At 38.3% G+C, this 18,533-nt stretch overlaps 1 protein-coding gene across 6 annotated transcripts in view; it reads left to right on the top strand.

The window, feature by feature from the left end:
* LOC105732478 (kelch-like protein 2) overlaps nt 1-18,533 on the top strand; it is a 118,699-nt gene that overhangs the window by 23,386 nt on the left and 76,780 nt on the right. For all 6 annotated transcript variants that reach the window (XR_001111000.3, XM_012474564.3, XM_012474565.3 and 3 more), the window contains exons 3-4: nt 648-754; nt 10,997-11,118. Coding sequence is in view for 5 of the 6 variants with exons in the window: in XM_012474564.3 (XP_012329987.1) it covers nt 648-754; nt 10,997-11,118 (229 nt within the window). In the remaining variant the exon portion in view is untranslated. The remainder of the gene's footprint in view (nt 1-647; nt 755-10,996; nt 11,119-18,533) is intronic.

The following is an 18,533-nucleotide window of genomic DNA, read 5'->3' as shown; positions in this document are numbered from 1 at the left end:
CTTGGCCTCACAAAGTATTGGGATTACAGGCATGAGCCACTGCACTTGGCCAAAATGCTTTTTAACTTTAGATATAGTATTTTCTGGCCTTGAAGTATGAGATATTTTGCACTGGTAAAATGTTATGACTAAGTTAAGCTTCAAATTCCCAAAGCCTTTTAAGCAGCAGGTATCATTGGATATAATTTTACCATTGCTTGATGAACTAGGGTCTTTTAGAATATTTTTATTTTTTTTGTTGGGGCAGTATTTGACCCAATTGAGTTTTCAGCATGTGTTTATTTCTTCATCTTCATGTCAGACTGCCACCTGCCGCTTCTGCTGCTACTTCTTATTCAGACAACTTCTTTCGCAGTCCACTGATGGTTTGCTGTCAGTAATTGCCTTTAGGTTGAGAAATCAGTAATCAAATTTAGGAAGATTTTTGTGTTAAACAAAGGCAAGATTCTGAACGAGGGCATGTTGGGCCTTTATCACAGCTATTTTCTGTGTACTTCATGTTTAGGGATCGTGTCCCAAAGGATGGCTGCCTTTTAAGTTAGTCTCAACTTGATGAGAGTGGGCTTTACTGTAGTATTTTTGCATAGGATGTTCAATACATTCATTGTTGATATTATTTAAATTTTTTCTCTCTGCTTTTTACACAGTCAAAATTTGCTATGCGATGTCACAATTGTGGCAGAAGACATGGAAATCTCTGCTCATAGAGTGGTGCTGGCCGCCTGTAGTCCTTATTTTCATGCCATGTTTACAGGTATGAAATACTTTAGTTATGGGCATTTTAAAAAATGTATTCAGATCTGAGCTTTTCTTACCACGTTTTCTTTTGTTATTAACATTTTACTTTTACGAAATGAAGAATTATAATGGAAGAAAATGTTCTTGCTTTGTTCCAAATTCCTCCTTGTCTTTGTTTTTCATTGTTGGGGATCAATAAGCCTATACATATGTACACTCACAATTTTACGCTTAGCTTTCTCCCTGTAAGTTAAACTTATGTATATTAGTTCTTGCCATTTATAATAGCTTTTTGGCACTTTGTTATTTTGACAAAAGAAAATTTTACATTTTAAAAAGTGATTTTCACATTTGTTTCATCTAGTCTTACATTGAACAAAAAGATATTTATTTAATATCCTTCATTTGGAAATATAAGACAATAGAGTGGTTTATTTACAAGGTTAGATTTTACTTTGGCAACTGTGAAAATATATGGAATGATTTTAGTACTTCTGGAAAAGAAGTAATTTATGTCTGTCACACTTGAACCCTTTACCCTCATTCTTTTTAAAAATATACTGTACAAAGAAATTGAAGTTTTTATGTGTTACATCAGTGAGCTTATAATCTTAGGGTATTGGTATGCCGAATAAAAAATACAAATAAAAATGTAGTTATACCAAAAAGCAAACATACAAAGCTCTTCTTACTTTAAAAACTCTTAAGTATTTCTGGTGCTACCATTTTACTAGATACTTCAAGGAATGCAAAAACAATGTGAACATGCTTCCTTCCCCAAAAGCTTCCTGTATAACTGGAGAGATGGGTGTGTACCCTTTAATAGGTAACAGTGTATGGAAGATCTGAGTATCCACAGTAGTGATGAGACGTTGAGGACCATGATGGGCAGCACTGAGAGAAGGGTCTCTGACATATCCCCAGACCTGATGGATTAAGGGGTTTACACAGATGAAGATGAGTATAGAAGGTCAGATAGAGAAAATGGACTGAGTGAAAACTTTCTGTGTGTCTTGGGAGTAGCTGGGCGACCAGAGGCCCCTTCAGTTTACAGTGTTTTATGATCTTGCTGTTCCAGAACAGAGTTAAATCATAAGGAATGAAGAAGGATAGCAGGTGTTCTGTGAGCCAAGTTGAGGAGGTAGTTTTGGAGGGTAGCCTTTCAGTTGAGGTCGATCTGCAGTCAATACCCATTAAGTGAATAGTCAGATTTTTATGTCTTCGGGTTCACTTTAGTCTTCTTGATTTACATCTTATTTATTACTCCTGGACACTTTTTTCTTTTTTTTTTTTTCTTGAGATGGAGTTTCACTCTCTTGGCAGGCTGGAGTGCAGTGGTGTGTTCTCGGCTCACTGCAACCTCTGCCTCCTGAGTAGCTGGGACTACAGGCACACCACCATGCCCAGCTAATTTTTGTATTTTTAGTAGAGATGGGGTTTTACCATGTTGGCCAGGATGGTCTCAATCTCTTGACCTCATAATCCTCCCATCTCGGCCTCCCAAAGTGCTGGGATTATAGGCGTGAGCCCCGGGGCCCAGCTCCTGGACACTTTTCTAGAGAGAGAGTCTCTAAGGCTTGTAAGAGAAGGATTCGATCTGGAATGTGTTGGCCTTCTTTAGGATTTCTTTTGTAAAGTGCTGTTCCCCCCTTGGGGGCCCTCCTTCAGGTGACACTGCTGTTGCCACTTACTTGTTGGAACTACTGGGTCTTTGGAAAACTTGATCAATCTGTGCTTCAGTTTCCCCATTTGGAAATGGAAATCATGATATTACCCACATCCTAGAGTTTGTGTAAAGATTAAATGAAATCATATGTGTGAATTTCTTAGCACTTGATACATAGAAAATGCTGTTAATTTTGGCAGCAATTACTATGGTCATCATCACTACTCTTTTTTATTCTACATTCCTGAATTTCTTAATATTCTATACAAGACTGGAAGGCTTTAAGCTAGGCTCTTTTTTGGATAAATGTTTTATTCTCTACAAAGTGACAACAGTAGAGTGATTAACTTATACCTGTAAGATCAATGTTAGTTTCCTTTCCCCTCAAAAGGCTTTGGAGACTTAGTGTCTTCACGTTCCTTGGGCCTTAGACATTCAGAGGAACGGATGCTAGGTAGAGACAGGAGAGCTTATTATGTCTTTAGCTCTCTTTTTTGTTTGCTTTATCATCTAAACTGCATTTTGGTTTCCCTCTTTTGTTTTGGTCTAATGGGTCTCTATGCTTCATGATTTAGCTGACATATGATTTATGAATATGTGAGCTTTGCCTAATGAAGGGAATGAGGCCCTGCAGACGTTCTGATTCTACAAGTATTTCTAGTGTATCGCAGCTAACTGGTAGGTAGGTGCTTTTGTAGTTCAACTGGTTTCTGCCTGAGAATACATTACCTTCTGTGCTTGGTCAAATTTTAGATGGCTGTGTGCTAGCTAATACAGCCATCTAAAATAGGATGAAAATAGGAATACTATTTTAATATCTGGCACATATACAAAATGTGAATTGAGTACCTAACTTGTATTTTCTTTACTAGTTTATTGAGGCATATTTTATGTATCATGAAATTTACCCATTTCAGGGCTGGATGCAGTGGCTTACATCTATAATCCCAGCATTTTGGGAGGCTGAGGCAGGTGGATTGCTTGAGCTCAGGAGTTCAAGACCAGCTTGGGCAACATGATGAAACTGCATCTCTATCAAAGTATAAAAAATTAGCTTAGTGTGGTGGCACTAGCCTGTAATCTCAGCTACTTAGGAGGCTGAAGTGGGAGGATCATTTGAGTTTGGGAGGTAGAGATTGCAGTGAGCCAAGATAGCACCACTGCACTTCAGCCTGGATCACAGAATGAGAAAAAAAATTACCCATATTAAGTGCACAACTCACTAATTTTTAGTAAGTTTACTGACTTATGCTGCCATCACCGTAAATCAGTGTTCTCACACAATGTTTTTGAGGTTCATCCATATCATAGATATTTCAAAGGAAGGTTTGCTTCTTCTTATTGCTAAATAGTATTCCTTGTGGACAGACCGCTTTTGACTTTCCATTTACCAGTTGATGGATGTTTTTGTGTTGTTTCAATTTTTGGCTATTATGAATAATACTGCTATGAACATTCATGTGCAGTTCTTTGTGTGGACATGTATTTTTATTTCTCTTGGGAGTAGATATCTAGGAGTGTAATTGCCGGCTCACATGGTAAATTTATACTTTAAAAATTCTGCTAAGCTGTTTTTCCAAAGTTACTGCACCGTTTTACATTTCTGCTGGCAATGAATGAAACTTCCTGTTTTTCTACATTTTTGCCAACACTTGCTACTGCTTTTTAAAAAGTTATAGCCCTTCCAGTGGGTGTTGAAGTAGCATATTATTGTAGTTTTAATTTGCATTTTCCTAATGACCAATGATGTTGAGCATCTTTCTATGGGCTTATTATTTAGGCTAAACTTTTAGGGTTTTTCACCAGTAGATGCTATTTTACTTTCTGGCAATCTTTGTACTTTGTATTTTTTCTACTTTTGAATCTACTGTTTAGCCAACAAGTTGGCAGAGATTAGATAAAAAAGATAAAGGCAGGGTGCAGTGGCTCATGCCTGTAATCCTAGCACTTTGGGAGGGAGAGGTGGCAGAATTGCCTGAGCCCATGAGTTCTAAACCAGTCTGGGAAAAACAGGGAGACCTCATCTCTAAAAAGATTTTTTTAAAAACTTACTGATCATGGTTGCATGTGCCTGTATTGTCAGTCCCAGCTACTTGAGAGGCTGAGGCAGGAGGATTGCTTGAGCCCAGGAAGCAGAGGTTGCATTGAGCTGAGATCGTGCCACTGCCCTCCACCTGGGCAAGAGAGTGAGAATGAGACCCTATCTCCAAAAAGGAAAAAAAAAGACATGGAGATTGGGTCTAGGTAGTTTAGTGTATGTATACCCATTTAAGTATTTGCCAGAGTATGGTATTTTATTTCTTTGTTTTCATGGTCTGAAGCCCTGTTAAGCCTTTTTTTTTGGTAAAAACTGTAGTGAGGCTAACAAGTAGACCTTTGGATGCTTTCATTCCACCAAACATCATGTACATTTTCATTCTCTTGCTCAGGGACAGGGAGTTGCCCTACTCTTTTGTTTTCCTGTGACTATCTAGGAAATGGGTAATATGCAGAGGTTTTTTTTGGCTCTATTAATCTCATAAACTGTAGATGAAGTTTTCATTTAAATGATATCACTTAAGAAATAATTATGTTACTCATCATAGTTCCAAGTATTTGAGTAAAGAAGGGAAGTGAAAAGTAATTTGTGATGTAGTCACAGGGTTTTACTTTGTGAAGTATGGGCCTATTTAGAGCAAGGCCAGGTTGTTTATTACTTAGAAAGAACATACCAAATTGGGTTCTTGTGTTTTTAGATTACTTGTTGGTTACAAATGTGACATTTAGAAAGCTGTTTGCTTAACAAATACTTGTGAGATTTATTTGTGCTGCAGGCTAACATTTCTGAAATCTGGTGGGAAGTACTGAATACTGAATTTTTATTCTTAGCCTTTTTTTGGTGTACTTTTTGATTTCTTTTGTCGTATTGAACATGATTCAGTAAAATAAATTAGAATAGGAAAAGACAGATTATTGTTTGAGTGATTAAGAAGTGAGATTTTAAATAGCTGTATACATGGTTATGTTTGTCTAAGATTCATGCTTTTATTCATCAAGGAATATTTATTGAGCATCTTCTCTGCTAGGCATTGTCCTAGGCTTTGGGGCTTATAGTGATGAATAAAACAAGTAAGTTTCTGTTCTCATGATTCTAGTTAGGAAGAAGAAGAAAGCTTAGACAGTAAGTAAACACACAAAGAAAAGATAATTTCTGGTATTGATGATGGCTCTGAAAATAATTAAATAGAATGGTACACAAAGAACTTAAGTTGGAATATTTTAGGCTGCTTATAACAGAAAACTTCACTCATACTGGTTTAAATAGTAAGAAAGTAGGCTGGGCACCAGACATGATTGGATCTATAGCTTGAGAATTTCATCAAGAATCTTCTTCCTTCTGTCTCTCTACTCTGCTATCTTCAATAAAAATATCCTATGGTTTGTTCCCCTCCTAAATGAAAGATACCTACAAGAGTGGACCCAACATCTCAAGGAAGGAGGACTCTCTTTTAGGAGCTAAGAATCCTTTCTCAGAAGTTACCCAAACCAGACCAAAACTGGCAGGGCAATACATTTACCATGATGGCATTAGATTAGCTGTAGAACTGGAGAGTTACATACTCTGACCACCGTAGAGAGTGGCTGTTGGGGCACCCAGGTCAGCTTGCCAAAAAATGCCTGTATGTCAGTAACTGCTCTGTAACCCACGAACAAAAGGGTGGTACTGATTAGAGTAGATGACAAGTGAAACTTGCAAAGTAGGAATAAAAGTTATTAAATGTAGCTATAACTTTGTTATTTATTTTTTAGGATTTCAGCATAGTCAGAGTTTCTGTATTACACTTTTATGGTTTTTTTTCCAGATTTTTCATGTGCTAAATAACTGAAATTAGAATCCTAGAATTTTTTAAATGAAATGAATTTTAGTGTTTGTCTTTTTAAACCTATTCACTTTTTATGTATTCATTGGATAAATTCATTTCACATCATCCATTGATGAGTGAAGTTACCAATTTATGTAGGACTTCAGGAGTCCTGATTAAAGGTCCTTGAGTTGGAATATTTTTTTCTTTTGAGATGGAGATTCACTCTTTCGCCAGGCTGGAGTGCAATCTCACCTCACTGCAACCTCCGCCTCCTGGGTTCCAGTGGTTCTTCTGCCTCAGTCTCCTAAGTAGCTGGGACTACAGGCATGTAAGATGGAAATGTTTTTAGCCATTTATATGTTTTTACACTTTTGAGATTTGGAGGACTTCCTTTCTTTTCTCAATAAAAGTAGATATGAGACTGGGTGCAGTGGCTCATGCCTATAATCCCAGCACTTTGGGAGGCCAAGGCGGAAGAATCATTTGAGACCATGAGTTTGAGACCATGATGTTCAGTAAATGTTTGTTGAGTGAAATCCTTTATAACTAGAATATCCATGTTTAAGACTAATTTTAAAGTGCCATTAATTATGTTAAGTAAAAATGCTGTATTTTATTTTTATTTATTTATTTTTTTGAGACAGAGTCTTGTTCTGTCACCCAGGCTAGAGTGCAGTGGCACGATCTTGGCTCTCTGTAACCTCCACCTCCTGGGTTCATGCAATTCTCCTGCCTCAGCATCCCAAGTAGCTGAGATTACAGGCACATACCAGCATGCCTGGCTAATTTTTGTATTTTTAGTAGAGACAGGGTTTTGCCGCATTGGCCAGGCTGGTTTCAAACTCCTAACATCAAATGATCTGCCCATCTCAGCCTCCCAGAGTGCTGGAATTACAGGAGTGAGCCATTGCGTCCAGCCAAAATGCTACATTTTAAATTGGCACTTGCTTTACATTTTATTCATCTAGTCATTTACTTATCCAACCAGTATTTATTGGGTATCTACTATATGTCAGGCATATTATGCAGAGATAAGAAACATTTCATCCCAGTTCTTAGGGAGCTTAAGAATTCAAAGGACGACTAGGTAAAGAGTTGATTATGACAGAGTGGATTTGCTTGAGGTACCCCACTGTACCTAGAGTGAGACCATTAATCCAGCCTTCGGTCACCAACAGATAAGGCCACCTAGAGAGGTTCCAGTGTAGATTAGCCTGGGAAATGAGAGGTGGGGCGACAGAGAGGACGATGCTCAACAGCAGCATCAGGGTAAGACATTGCTTGGTGTCTATAGAAAACAATGAACAGCTTCTTATTAATGTATTTCAAGTTTGGAAATGGCGGTGGGAGAGAGAGAGAGAGAGAAGGCTAGACAGTGAATCAAGGGCTAGACATATGTGCTTGGACTGGGAGAAACCAAAGGATTTTTGAGCTTCATGGTCAGATTTGTGGAGTCAATACTGGAGGCAGGAAAATAATTAGGAGGTTGCTACGTTGGTGTTAGCAAGAGATTATAGGACCCCCAATGGCAAGAACGTGAGACGATTTATTTGAGATCTATCCAAGGTTAACTCTGCAAGTTTTGGTGAACTGTGGGATTGGTGGGTAAGGAAGAGGAGAGAGTCAAGGATGACTCTCACTTAGGTTTTTAACAAAGGCTTTGTGTGGATAGCGTAATGCAGTTTCAGAGTTCTTTTATAGCTTCAGAGTTACGTGATCAAAACATAGACAAGAAACTCTACTCTCTAGAGAGACTATGGGAAGTTACAAATGGTAAGGATAAACTATGTACAGTATCATTGGATAGACTAGCTTTTTTTCTGTTTGTTTTAAATGGGACAGAGTCTTGCTATATTTCCTAGGTTAGTCTTGAACTCCTGGGCTCAGGCGATCCTCCTGCTTCAGTCTCCCTAGGAGCTGGGATTACAGGAGTGAGCCACAGCACCAGACTCTCATTGGATAGTTTTTAAAATGCATTATCAAACATAAATCTCACAAAGCCATACTGTTCAAAGATTTCCTCTAAAAACACAGCAAAGGGCAATAACTAAGGTAATATGTAACAACTGGAGTTAGATATAAATAACTTTTACAGTTCTCTTTAGTATGTGCTTTGATTCATAGTAATCAGAATTTTTTTTTTTTTTGAGACGGAGTTTCGCTCTTGTTACCCAGGCTGGAGCGCAATGGCGCGACCTCGGCTCACCGCAACCTCCGCCTCCTGGGTTCAGGCAATTCTCCTGCCTCAGCCTCCTGAGTAGCTGGGATTACAGGCACGCGCCACCATGCCCAGCTAATTTTTTGTATTAGTAGAGACAGGGTTTCACCATGTTGACCAGGATGGTCTCGATCTCTTGACCTCGTGATCCACCCGCCTCGGCCTCCCAAAGTGCTGGGATTACAGGCTTGAGCCACCGCGCCCAGCCAGTAATTAGAATTTTTAAACCATTAATGCAGTCATGGCAAGTTTTTTTCCTTACTGTTTTTGTAAAATAAAACAGATTAAAACGTTTTCAAAACAGTATAATTGAGATTGAATTTATTGGAAGCAAATACAGTTTTCTGGGGAGAAAAATCTTAAAAATGACACATAAATATTTGAACTAACAAAATGCATCTTATTGGCATAGGACTAATTATTTTTCAGTGATACATGTAAATTAAAGTCCCACTTTGTTTTGTATAAGCTAAGTCACGCCTGACTGAGTACCGGCTGCATGACTTTGTGCTCATGTTACCCCAGGCCCTGAAGGGCTTTGCATGTTATTGGGGCCCTCTAGATGAATTGGTTATGGCCTTTGTCTAAAGTCCAAGTGGGAATCACCAGAATGTCTTAACTTTTGGCACAAAAGAGTCTTCAGATTATACAAACCCCAGCTAGCCACAGGATCCAGCAGGAATAGGATAGGGGAAGGCTCCTTATATGCGGATGAAGACTTATTTTTCTGTATTCCTTGACCTTCCTTTTTCCCGCTTTCTGCAAGCAGAGGAAAAAATTTGCTGTAGCAACAGACGTATAACTCAGTCCTCTTTTTTTCCTGCTATGTAGGTGTAGGTACATCTTTCTCGTTAACTCTCCTAATACAAAGAGGTATTTTTCTTCCTGGGAAGTAGCAGGGTAGTTTTTGATCTATTTTAGCCCTGAGGTGAACAGCTTCTTTCTGAGATCTTGTCAGAGAGAATCTCCAGGGAAGCACAGAGTTAAATGTACACCACCATTGTTATTTCTCTCCTCCCAGGGTTTGTGTTTACAAAGGGATTTTGTGTAATTATGATTTTCCATAGACTCTTCTGATAGTTTGTGGTCGCTGACAGTGCATTGTATCTGAAAAAGAAGTGAGCTTTCAAGAAATCTTGAGGCCATGTTATTTTTTAACAGTAGATGCTAGGTTAAAGTGAAGGTGATAAATGGTGGCATGTTCTCATGCTTCTTTTATTTTTAAAACCTAGTGAATTCTAGAGCCGAATCTTTTTTTCCCATGGCCTTCAGCATTACTCTTGGACTGCCCTTTTTTTTTTCTTTTTTTATTTTAAGAAGGAGTTTTGCTCATATTGCCCAGGCTGGAGTACACTGGCAAGATCTCAGTTCACTGCAACTTCCACTTCCTGGGTTCAAGCAATTCTTTTGCCTCAGCCTCCCGAGTAGCTGGGATTACAGGCATGTGCCACCACGCCTGGCTAATTTTTGTATTTTTGGTAGAGATGGGGTCTCTCCGTGTTGGTCAGGCTGATCTCGAACTCCTGACCGCAGGTGATCGGCCCACCTTGGCCTCCTGAAGTGCTGGGATTACAGGTGTGAGCCACCACCTGGGCGGACTGCCTTTTTAATTGAATTCCTCCCTACCCCCATTCAGTTGCTTGTGTCTCCTTGCATCATAGTATGTGATCCACACCTAGGTGCTTAAACCTACCTCCTATTCTCCCAAGTCTCTTTGGCTTAGGGACCATCTCTTCTCTTTTCTCCTTCCCTATTTCTTTCCACAAGTGGGTATTAGGAAGGAAGTCTTGTACTGTTTTTTTTAGCTGGCAGTTTTGTAGAAGGATACCTGGTTTTATTAATAAAGCTGGTATGGAAATCACTTCAGCGTGCAGTTGCTGCAGATGACAAACAGGAACTGAACCTGAGCTAGAAGATATCTGTAACAAGCTTTGTTACTGACTAACTCACATGTGATTCCTCTTTTGCCTTGCATTCCCTCCACATCATAAGTGATTTGTTTTCTCATTGTCTCCTACATGAGGGTTGTGACCTCTCACTGAGGGTGGAGCCTCTGTGTCTGTGCAGTCCATGCATGCCCCAACAGGCATCTGTGTGTTTGTTGAAGGAGTAATGCTAACCAGGTGGGTCCTTTTCAGCAGACATTCATTGCCATTAGCCAAAGGCAGTAATGTGGTTACTCTTCTAGTTGTGGCTAGAAATCCGTAAAGACAACAAATGCCCAAAAGCAGGAACAGCCTCAGTTACTGATCCTACAGCCGCAAGAATAGTTTATGCAGCTGGACATACGGCACATTCCTTGTTGTGATAACGATTTTCAGGTACAAGTAGGTAACAAAAGTACATTTTATGATTTGCTCAGATAAGCTTTTGGAAGAGAAAGGGGAGTGTTTTCAGCCTGCAAAAAGTGGCTGATTATGCTGCCTGTTGAGTACAGTGAGGGGCAAGAAGATGTATCTATCTGTATTGGCACTAGAACTTCCACAGCAGTGTCTCGTGTAACATCCCTCTTGTTCTTTTGTGTTTTAGGTGAGATGAGTGAAAGCCGAGCAAAGAGAGTTAGAATAAAAGAGGTAGATGGCTGGACCCTGAGGATGCTAATTGATTATGTTTACACTGCAGAAATTCAGGTTACAGAAGAAAATGTACAGGTAAGAGTAAATACTTTACACCATTTAGCTCTTTATGCGTACAGTTTTTTAAATAAAAAAAAAGCGTACCCACACAGTATACATTTTGCACCAAAATAATAGGATTCATTGTTAAAATTGTATCTCTAAAAAATATTTGGAATGATTACATCTTTTTAGTAATGTTTTTGAGTTCAGTATCTTTTATATTCTTTAAATTCTAAGATACACATCCTTTAGTCCTCTGAAAGATGCTTGTTCTTTCATGGAAACAGTGTCATATTCTTTTATAACTGTTGATTGATGCTGCCCACAATTTTTCTTTATTCTTTTGAAGGGTATAGTCTACAAAGAATGTTTTTGACTGCCAATATTCTTTATTTCTCTCTCTCTCTCTCTCTCTTTTTTTTTTTTTTTAAGATACGTGATCTTGCTCTGTCACTTAGGGTGGAGTGCAGTGGCATGATTATGGATCATGCAACCTTGACCTCCCAGGCGCAAGTAATCCTCCAGCCACAGCCTCCCAAGTAGCTGGGACTACAAGCGTGTGCCACTACGCCCAGCCAATTTTCTTAATTTTTGTAGAGAGGTCTCACTATGTTGCCCAGGCTGATCTCACACTCCTAGGCTCAAGTGATCCACCCTCCTTAGTCTCCCAGAGTGTTGGGATTATAGGTTTGAACCACCATATGCCCAGTCTATTCTTTCTTTTACTATTTGAGCATCCTCTTTAAGTGATTCTGGAGTTTAGCTAAAAGTTGACATTGCGTCTTATTTTCTATAAAGAACAAATGTTTTATGTGTGTTACATAAATGTTTAAATAATACAGGTGGATGTGAGTAAAAGGTGAAAATCCCTCTTTAAAAAAACTGCCCTTCTCTTTGAACCTACCCCAGTCCACATACATTGATTTGCTCTTCTTCCCTAGAGGGTCACTCTTCTTCCCTAGAGGGTAGCTTCCGTTATCTACCGTAAATCCCTTCAGACCATTTTCCATGCATTGATTCACACAAACATGTACACACAATTTTTTTACATAAGAAATACTATACTTGTTCTGAAACTTGCTTTTTGAACTGAACAGTGTCTTAGAGGTCTTCACACATTAATATTTATGGATCTAACTCATGGTAATCAGCTATATGTATGTATGATTTTTCACCTTTATAAAAACAGTGCAATCTGTGGACATTTTTATATTTGCATCCCAAAATTTTATAAGCTGGATTCCTCTAAATGGAATTGGTGAATCAAAGAGTGAGTATATATTAATTTTTTGATAGCAATGCCAAAGTGCCATATGAAAATGTGTGTTTATTTATATTCCTTCCAACAGGGACACTGTGTTTTGAGGACAACAAAAATAACTAGGACTAAATTCTTAGGAAGTAATCTTTACATTCTACTTGTACAAATAGGAAATTGTGGGCCCAATCTTTATCTCTTCTAACTAGTTGAAATATGCTACAAAATGAATTCAGAGACTGAAATCTTTGTACTTTAACTTGTTAAGACGTGCTATCGATTGTTCCATGTGAAATATGGGCAGTAGTAAGGCTTCCTGGTCATCTTTCCCAGATGGCCTCATTAGCCTTTGCTTGGAAGTTCCAGTTATGAGGTAAGGCATTTGAAAAACCTTGGTCAGTATTGGGGTTGTTTCTCAATGTGTGTATCAGATGCTAGAAGAACATTATTTTAACGTGGGAGAAAGTATTTGGTATATGTCATGAGGTCACTGTACTAATACGTCATCTTATTCTGGTCTTTTAGGTATGTTTAGACTATTTGTTAATTCTGGGGCATTATTTTCAACAGGAGTTTATCTTGGTTTCTTTTGTTCATTCTCTTTATTCATTTTAGAGCGTGGACCTCATTATGCCCTTATAGTTGACTTTCAACAAATGAATTACAGATTTCTTTGATTCACATAAGGGGCACATGGGAGAAAATTGAGAAAAAATCATTTAGGTCTTAGAGACTAAACTGTGTGAATTCAGCCCTGAATGCTGTTTGTAGTAGTTGTGGTGGTGGGGACATTGGCCTATTAGGAACTAGGAGAATGCCTCTCACGTTTCTTTTAATAACTATCATATTCTAGTCCTGAAATATTAGTCATCACAGACAGCCTTTCAGAAAACTTCTGCCATGCTAATTTGCCTCTTGGGTATATTACTTAGCTTTTAGAATATGCAGGAACACATTCTAAGAGATACATTTGGCAGACTTATTAAATGCTTAACATTTGTATAGTTTTTGTTTGTTTGTTTTCAAGAGTGGGAGGGATGTCTCTTTAGCATAGGGGTATCCTGGTATGTAAAGCTTTCTTTTATTTTCCATTGAAAAATATTTGTTTTGGAAAAGGCAGTTTAGAAATAAATTTGATTAAAATTAGCTACTTTTTCGATAACAGGTGTTTTTCAATGAAATATAAAATAAGACTATATATATCAAGATACACCAAACTCTTCTATTTTTTTTTTGGTCTATCTATACTTTGTTGAATCTTTCTTGTAAAGTACTGTCCACCTTAAAGAAGCAGTATGGTGGAGGTGTCTAGTGTTATTCATGTTAAGCTGAAGTTTTAAGTGGCCCTAACTGCAAACCATGCTCTGAGTTTATATGCCCTGAAGCTGCTGACAGTGGGAACAGAACTTTGAATTCATGTTTCTTGTTGGTGGTATATTTTTCTCACTAGACCTAGACTCAAATCTTTCCAGGTGACCTCTCTTTTGTAAGTTTCTGTTTTAGCAATAAAGTACAATCTTGGGCTAGAAAGTATCTTTGGGATTGCACGATTTGATGTAGAATCATTGTGCCATAGAACGCTGAGGTACAGCCTTTTGTTGGCAGTCAGTTGGTGACAGAACAGGGCTATAATCCTGGTTTCCCAGATTCCTAAGGTAGGGTCTCTTCCGTGATACCATATGGTATCCTTATTACACTAATTTTAAGCAATATAATAGATATTTGAGGTGAAGGTTGTTAACCTGGAGTCAGAATGAGGGCATGAGTAATTTAAAAAATTAACTCCAAAGAAGAGACTACTGTTATTATAGTCCCTTCTGATTTATACAAGCAGTAGGGCTTTAATTCTTGTCCATTCCAGATTTCCCAGTTTTTTGTGTGTTTGCCTGTGCTGCTGCTGTTGTTTCTTTGTTTGTTTAGGTTTTCAAACTTTGGTTTCAAGTTTGGATACTTGGTTTTATTTATGGCAAAGTTGGGGGATAATTTGAGCTAAATGAATTTACAGGGTTTTTTTTAAAGGGAGATAAAAGGAGAACCAGTATTTTACCTATGACTACACTTGTAATTCAGCTTTTTTTGTTGTTGTTGCTGTTGGGTGAATTAAAATTTAACTTGTGTCCAGAGCTTCAAAGTAAACTTTATGAACTGTGTAAATCTAGGAAATAGAGAAAATACAGCCCAAGGCTATTGAAAAGTACGCTCTTAGACATTTGGTGGTTATGGGCACCTTTGAGAATCTGATGAGAAACTGTGGACCCTTTCCTCAGGAAAGGGCACATTAGCTTATCTACACAAAGTTTTGCATACATTTTCAATACACTTTCAGATAATTTGTGTACCTTACTGCTTGCCCCACCTCCTACTTTTAAGAATACTTGGCTTTATTTTTAAATTTTTAAATCTTTTTATTTTATTGAGACAGAGTCTTGCTCTGTTGCCCCAGGCTATCGTACAGTGGCATGATCTTGGCTAACTGCAACCTCCGCTTCCTAGGTTCAAACAGTTCTCCCACCTCAGCCTCCCAAGTAGCTGGGACTACAGTCACGCACCACCATGCCCAGCTAATTTTTGTATTTTTAGTAGAGATGGGGTTTCCCCATGTTGGCCAGACTAGTCTTGAACTCCTGACCTCAAGCAATCTGCCCACCTTGGCCTCCCCAAGTGCTGGGATTATAGGTATGAGCCACTGCTCTCAGCCAAGAATACTTGGCTTTAGATATAAAAAATGTAAATATGTAAGTGTGTGTGTGTTTTTGTCTGTGTGTGTGTATGTGTGTGTGTATAAAGGATTTTCACATGGGTATATCTCCAGCTATATGCTAGGCATTTTACATGTACCTCATTTGATATTTTTGCCTCCATATAAGGTAGATATTACCCTAATCTTGTGATTGAAGACATAGGCTTAAGAAGTTTAACTAATTTGTTCAACATCACATGGCAGCTATTAAATTGTCATTAACTAGTATTGCTTATAAAGAATTTATAAATTCAAAAATGTAAATGTCTTTATAACTGAAATTTTTTTTCATGATCCAAAAATTATTCAAAATATATGTGACATCATTAGATATATCAGTTAATACTTTTGGAGAATCCTAAAGGATCTTGAATTTCTTAAAGCATTTACTTCATTGCTAAATTTGTAGTTTTGTTATATGAGTTTGACTGCTCAGCTTTTGGGTATTTGGTTGGGTTGCTAAAAGAAGGTAAGGGTTTTTCACTTGACGTAAGTGTTGAAACAAAGGTGATGATGTTAATAAACAGTGCCCATGAAAGTAACTGCTCTCATTCCTAAACTGATATTGTGAGTATTCATTTACAGATTCTATGTTATAACTTTGTCATCTAGAAGAAATTGAGAAACATCTGATCATTTTGATTGGATGGGTTTTTAAAAGTTCATGAAACATGTGTTGGATGAATTGGAATTATTTGAGACAGTAAAATAAAACAATTTAAATGAGAGTTTTTCAAGGGATATCTAAAATCAATTATTACTAATAGACTAAATGTTTAACACAATTTCAGTATAGTAGAAAATTCAACATAGTGTGTCCATTTTATTGGTGGCGTAGGGCAGGTTGTTTTTATTTTGCTTCACACCAGAGCTACTAGGAGTATGCTGTATAGACAGTGTTTTACTCTGCATGTTCCCAAAAGAGGGACATCACACGGGGGGCTGACATGGTACCAGGCCTGTTGACATAGTTGAAAAGGTTTTAAGTTGGCTTAATCATTAAAATGCCTGTCAAAGTAGAGAAATCACCAAAACAGAATACATGTGTACCCTAAATATTTTAACCTGAAACATGTAGTTTTAGAATTGTATGCCAATCTTTGTTTGTAAAACTACGTATGATCAGTTGTTTTGAGAGCCTCATGTCCTTTTTTGCAAAAACTACACCGTAATCATGCACCAACTATAATTTTCAGGCTTTTTTTTTTATTTTAGTGCAGCAAGAAATGAGATACTTGAAAAGAAATCTCAGTGCAAAATCTTCTTTGAATTATACAGTTTCTCTTTCATTCCTCCCATGTCTAATTGGATTGAAAACATTTAATTTTTTTTCCAGTAACACATTGATCAAGCCACTCCAAAGCAGCCAACTTAGTTTTCGTAGAAAGAGCTCTTTTTACATTCATATTTCATTGAATTCATTTACCTAAATTATGTAGTTTCAATAAGTGCAAGTGTCATAAACAGATGTGGGAGCAAATCCAACATGTATGAGTTGGTAAAATGCATCCCAGCTGGAGGAACAGACATGTGCAAGCACAGTAGAGTGTTCTTACTGATGGCATGGAGAGAGTTGGTTCATCAGCTGAGTAGGTAAAGTGGAGGTTGGTGAAGAGTGCTTTTGCTGTGTGTATGTCTATATTGTGTGGAAAAACATTTAAATGAAATTCCCATTAGGTGGAGATTTGGTTCTAAAAATGGATGTTTAAGACAACCTATCAGTTAAACAGACATTGATGGAGTATCTGATAAGTACTCAGTCCTGGTGCTACAAAAAAAAATGAACAGGGAAAAATGCCTAATAAATGAGTATATACTTAGACTGGGTTTGGATCTTGGCTTTGCTATTTAAATGCCATGTGATCTTGTCCAAGTTGCTTAACCTCTCTGACCCTTATTTCGTTGTGTATAAAAGGTGGATAATGCAATTCTTTCTTATCTAAGAGCTGTGGAACATCAGTCATTAGATAACTTGTTTTCGTAGAAGTGAAATGTGCTGGGATGTCACTAAAAGCCCGATTGACATTGGGACTTGAGCCAGAGATGAATGGGGCTAGGAGTAGGAGTACTGACCTGAGGGAACAAGCACTCAACGAGTATTTTTTTGTGTGTGTGGTTTTTTTTTTGTTATTGTTGTTTTTGTTTTGTTTATGGCATTTTTAAAAAGTAAATTTTAAACTGAGGGTAGGCTAGGCATCAGTGGCTCATGCCTGTAATCCCAGCACTTTGGGAGGGAGGCCAAAGGGGGCAGATCACCTGAGCTCAGGAGTTCAAGACCAGCCTGCCCAACATAGTGAAACTCATCTCTACCAAAAATACAAAAATTAGCCAGGTGAGGTGGTACGCACTTGTGGTCTCAGCTACTTGGGAGGCTGAGGCAGGAGAATCACTTGAACCAGGTGAGTAGACATTGCAGTGAACCAAGATTGTGCCACTGCACTCCAGCCTGGTCAGCAGAGTGAGATTCCATCTCAAAATAGCAACAACAAAAAACTGAGGGTAGCTTGCAATCCAAACTGAAATGTTTAGATGTGAGTTACAAATTCAGATCTGAATGCAGTGCTGCAGAGATCCTGGCAACAGGACTTTCGTGGTATTGGTAGTGGTGATGGCATCTACTATCAGGCTGACAGCAGTGCCTTTATCCAGGAAGAGCTGCCCTGGGTGAACACTCAATCCTGCAGCTCTTAAGTTTCTGGCTTGTCTAGAAAGAGACTTGGTAAGGGCTGAGCAATTGTAACGACCGCAACCAAGTAAGTTTGAGATTGTGGAGGGTCTGTATTCCCATAGGAAACTGGGTAGCAAACCCAGGATCTGGGGCTTGTTATGTGGGGCATTAGGACTCACACTGTGGTTTGGCAAGTATGAGGGTACTTGGGGAGCACACCACATTTAGGGCAGCAAGATTAACGCCAGTTTGTAAACACTGATTAGGTGCCCAGTAAGCTTTGTGCTATCGGTCAGGATTAGTTTAGGATTGAATTGAACTATACTTGGAAGATGTAAGAATTTTAAGATCTGTAGCTGGATCAGGCCAGATCAGGTAAGGATGAAGAGCCACTTTACTGCTTTGTATACATGGCTTGCCCTTTCCCTTCCTTATATCTAAGCTGTTGAGCTTGCCTCTTTTTTTCACTGCTTGCCTCTTTTTTTCACCAATACCAAAAGGTGTGGTATTGATCCTGATGAATTCCATCTTTCAGTCAATAGTTTATTAAATATTTATGGGGTATCTGTTCTGTGCCAGACACTGTTCCAGCCATTGGCATTACAATGTCCAGCAGGACAGATGAGGTCCTTATCTTGAAAGGCTTTACATTGTAGAGGAGGGATAGGGACGAGACAAATAATATACCCACAGATGGAGAAACAGGTGAATTTTACATTATCATTCTCTGGGGAGGAGTCATTTGAGCAGAGACATGAGCGAAGAGAAGGGAGTGATATAAA

Source organism: Aotus nancymaae, unplaced genomic scaffold (assembly GCF_030222135.1).
Source record: "Aotus nancymaae isolate 86718 unplaced genomic scaffold, 86718_ANA_hifiasm-v0.15.2.pri h1tg000033l, whole genome shotgun sequence".
Classification (NCBI taxonomy): domain Eukaryota; kingdom Metazoa; phylum Chordata; class Mammalia; order Primates; family Aotidae; genus Aotus; species Aotus nancymaae.
This window is presented reverse-complemented; position numbering and strand designations above follow the sequence as displayed.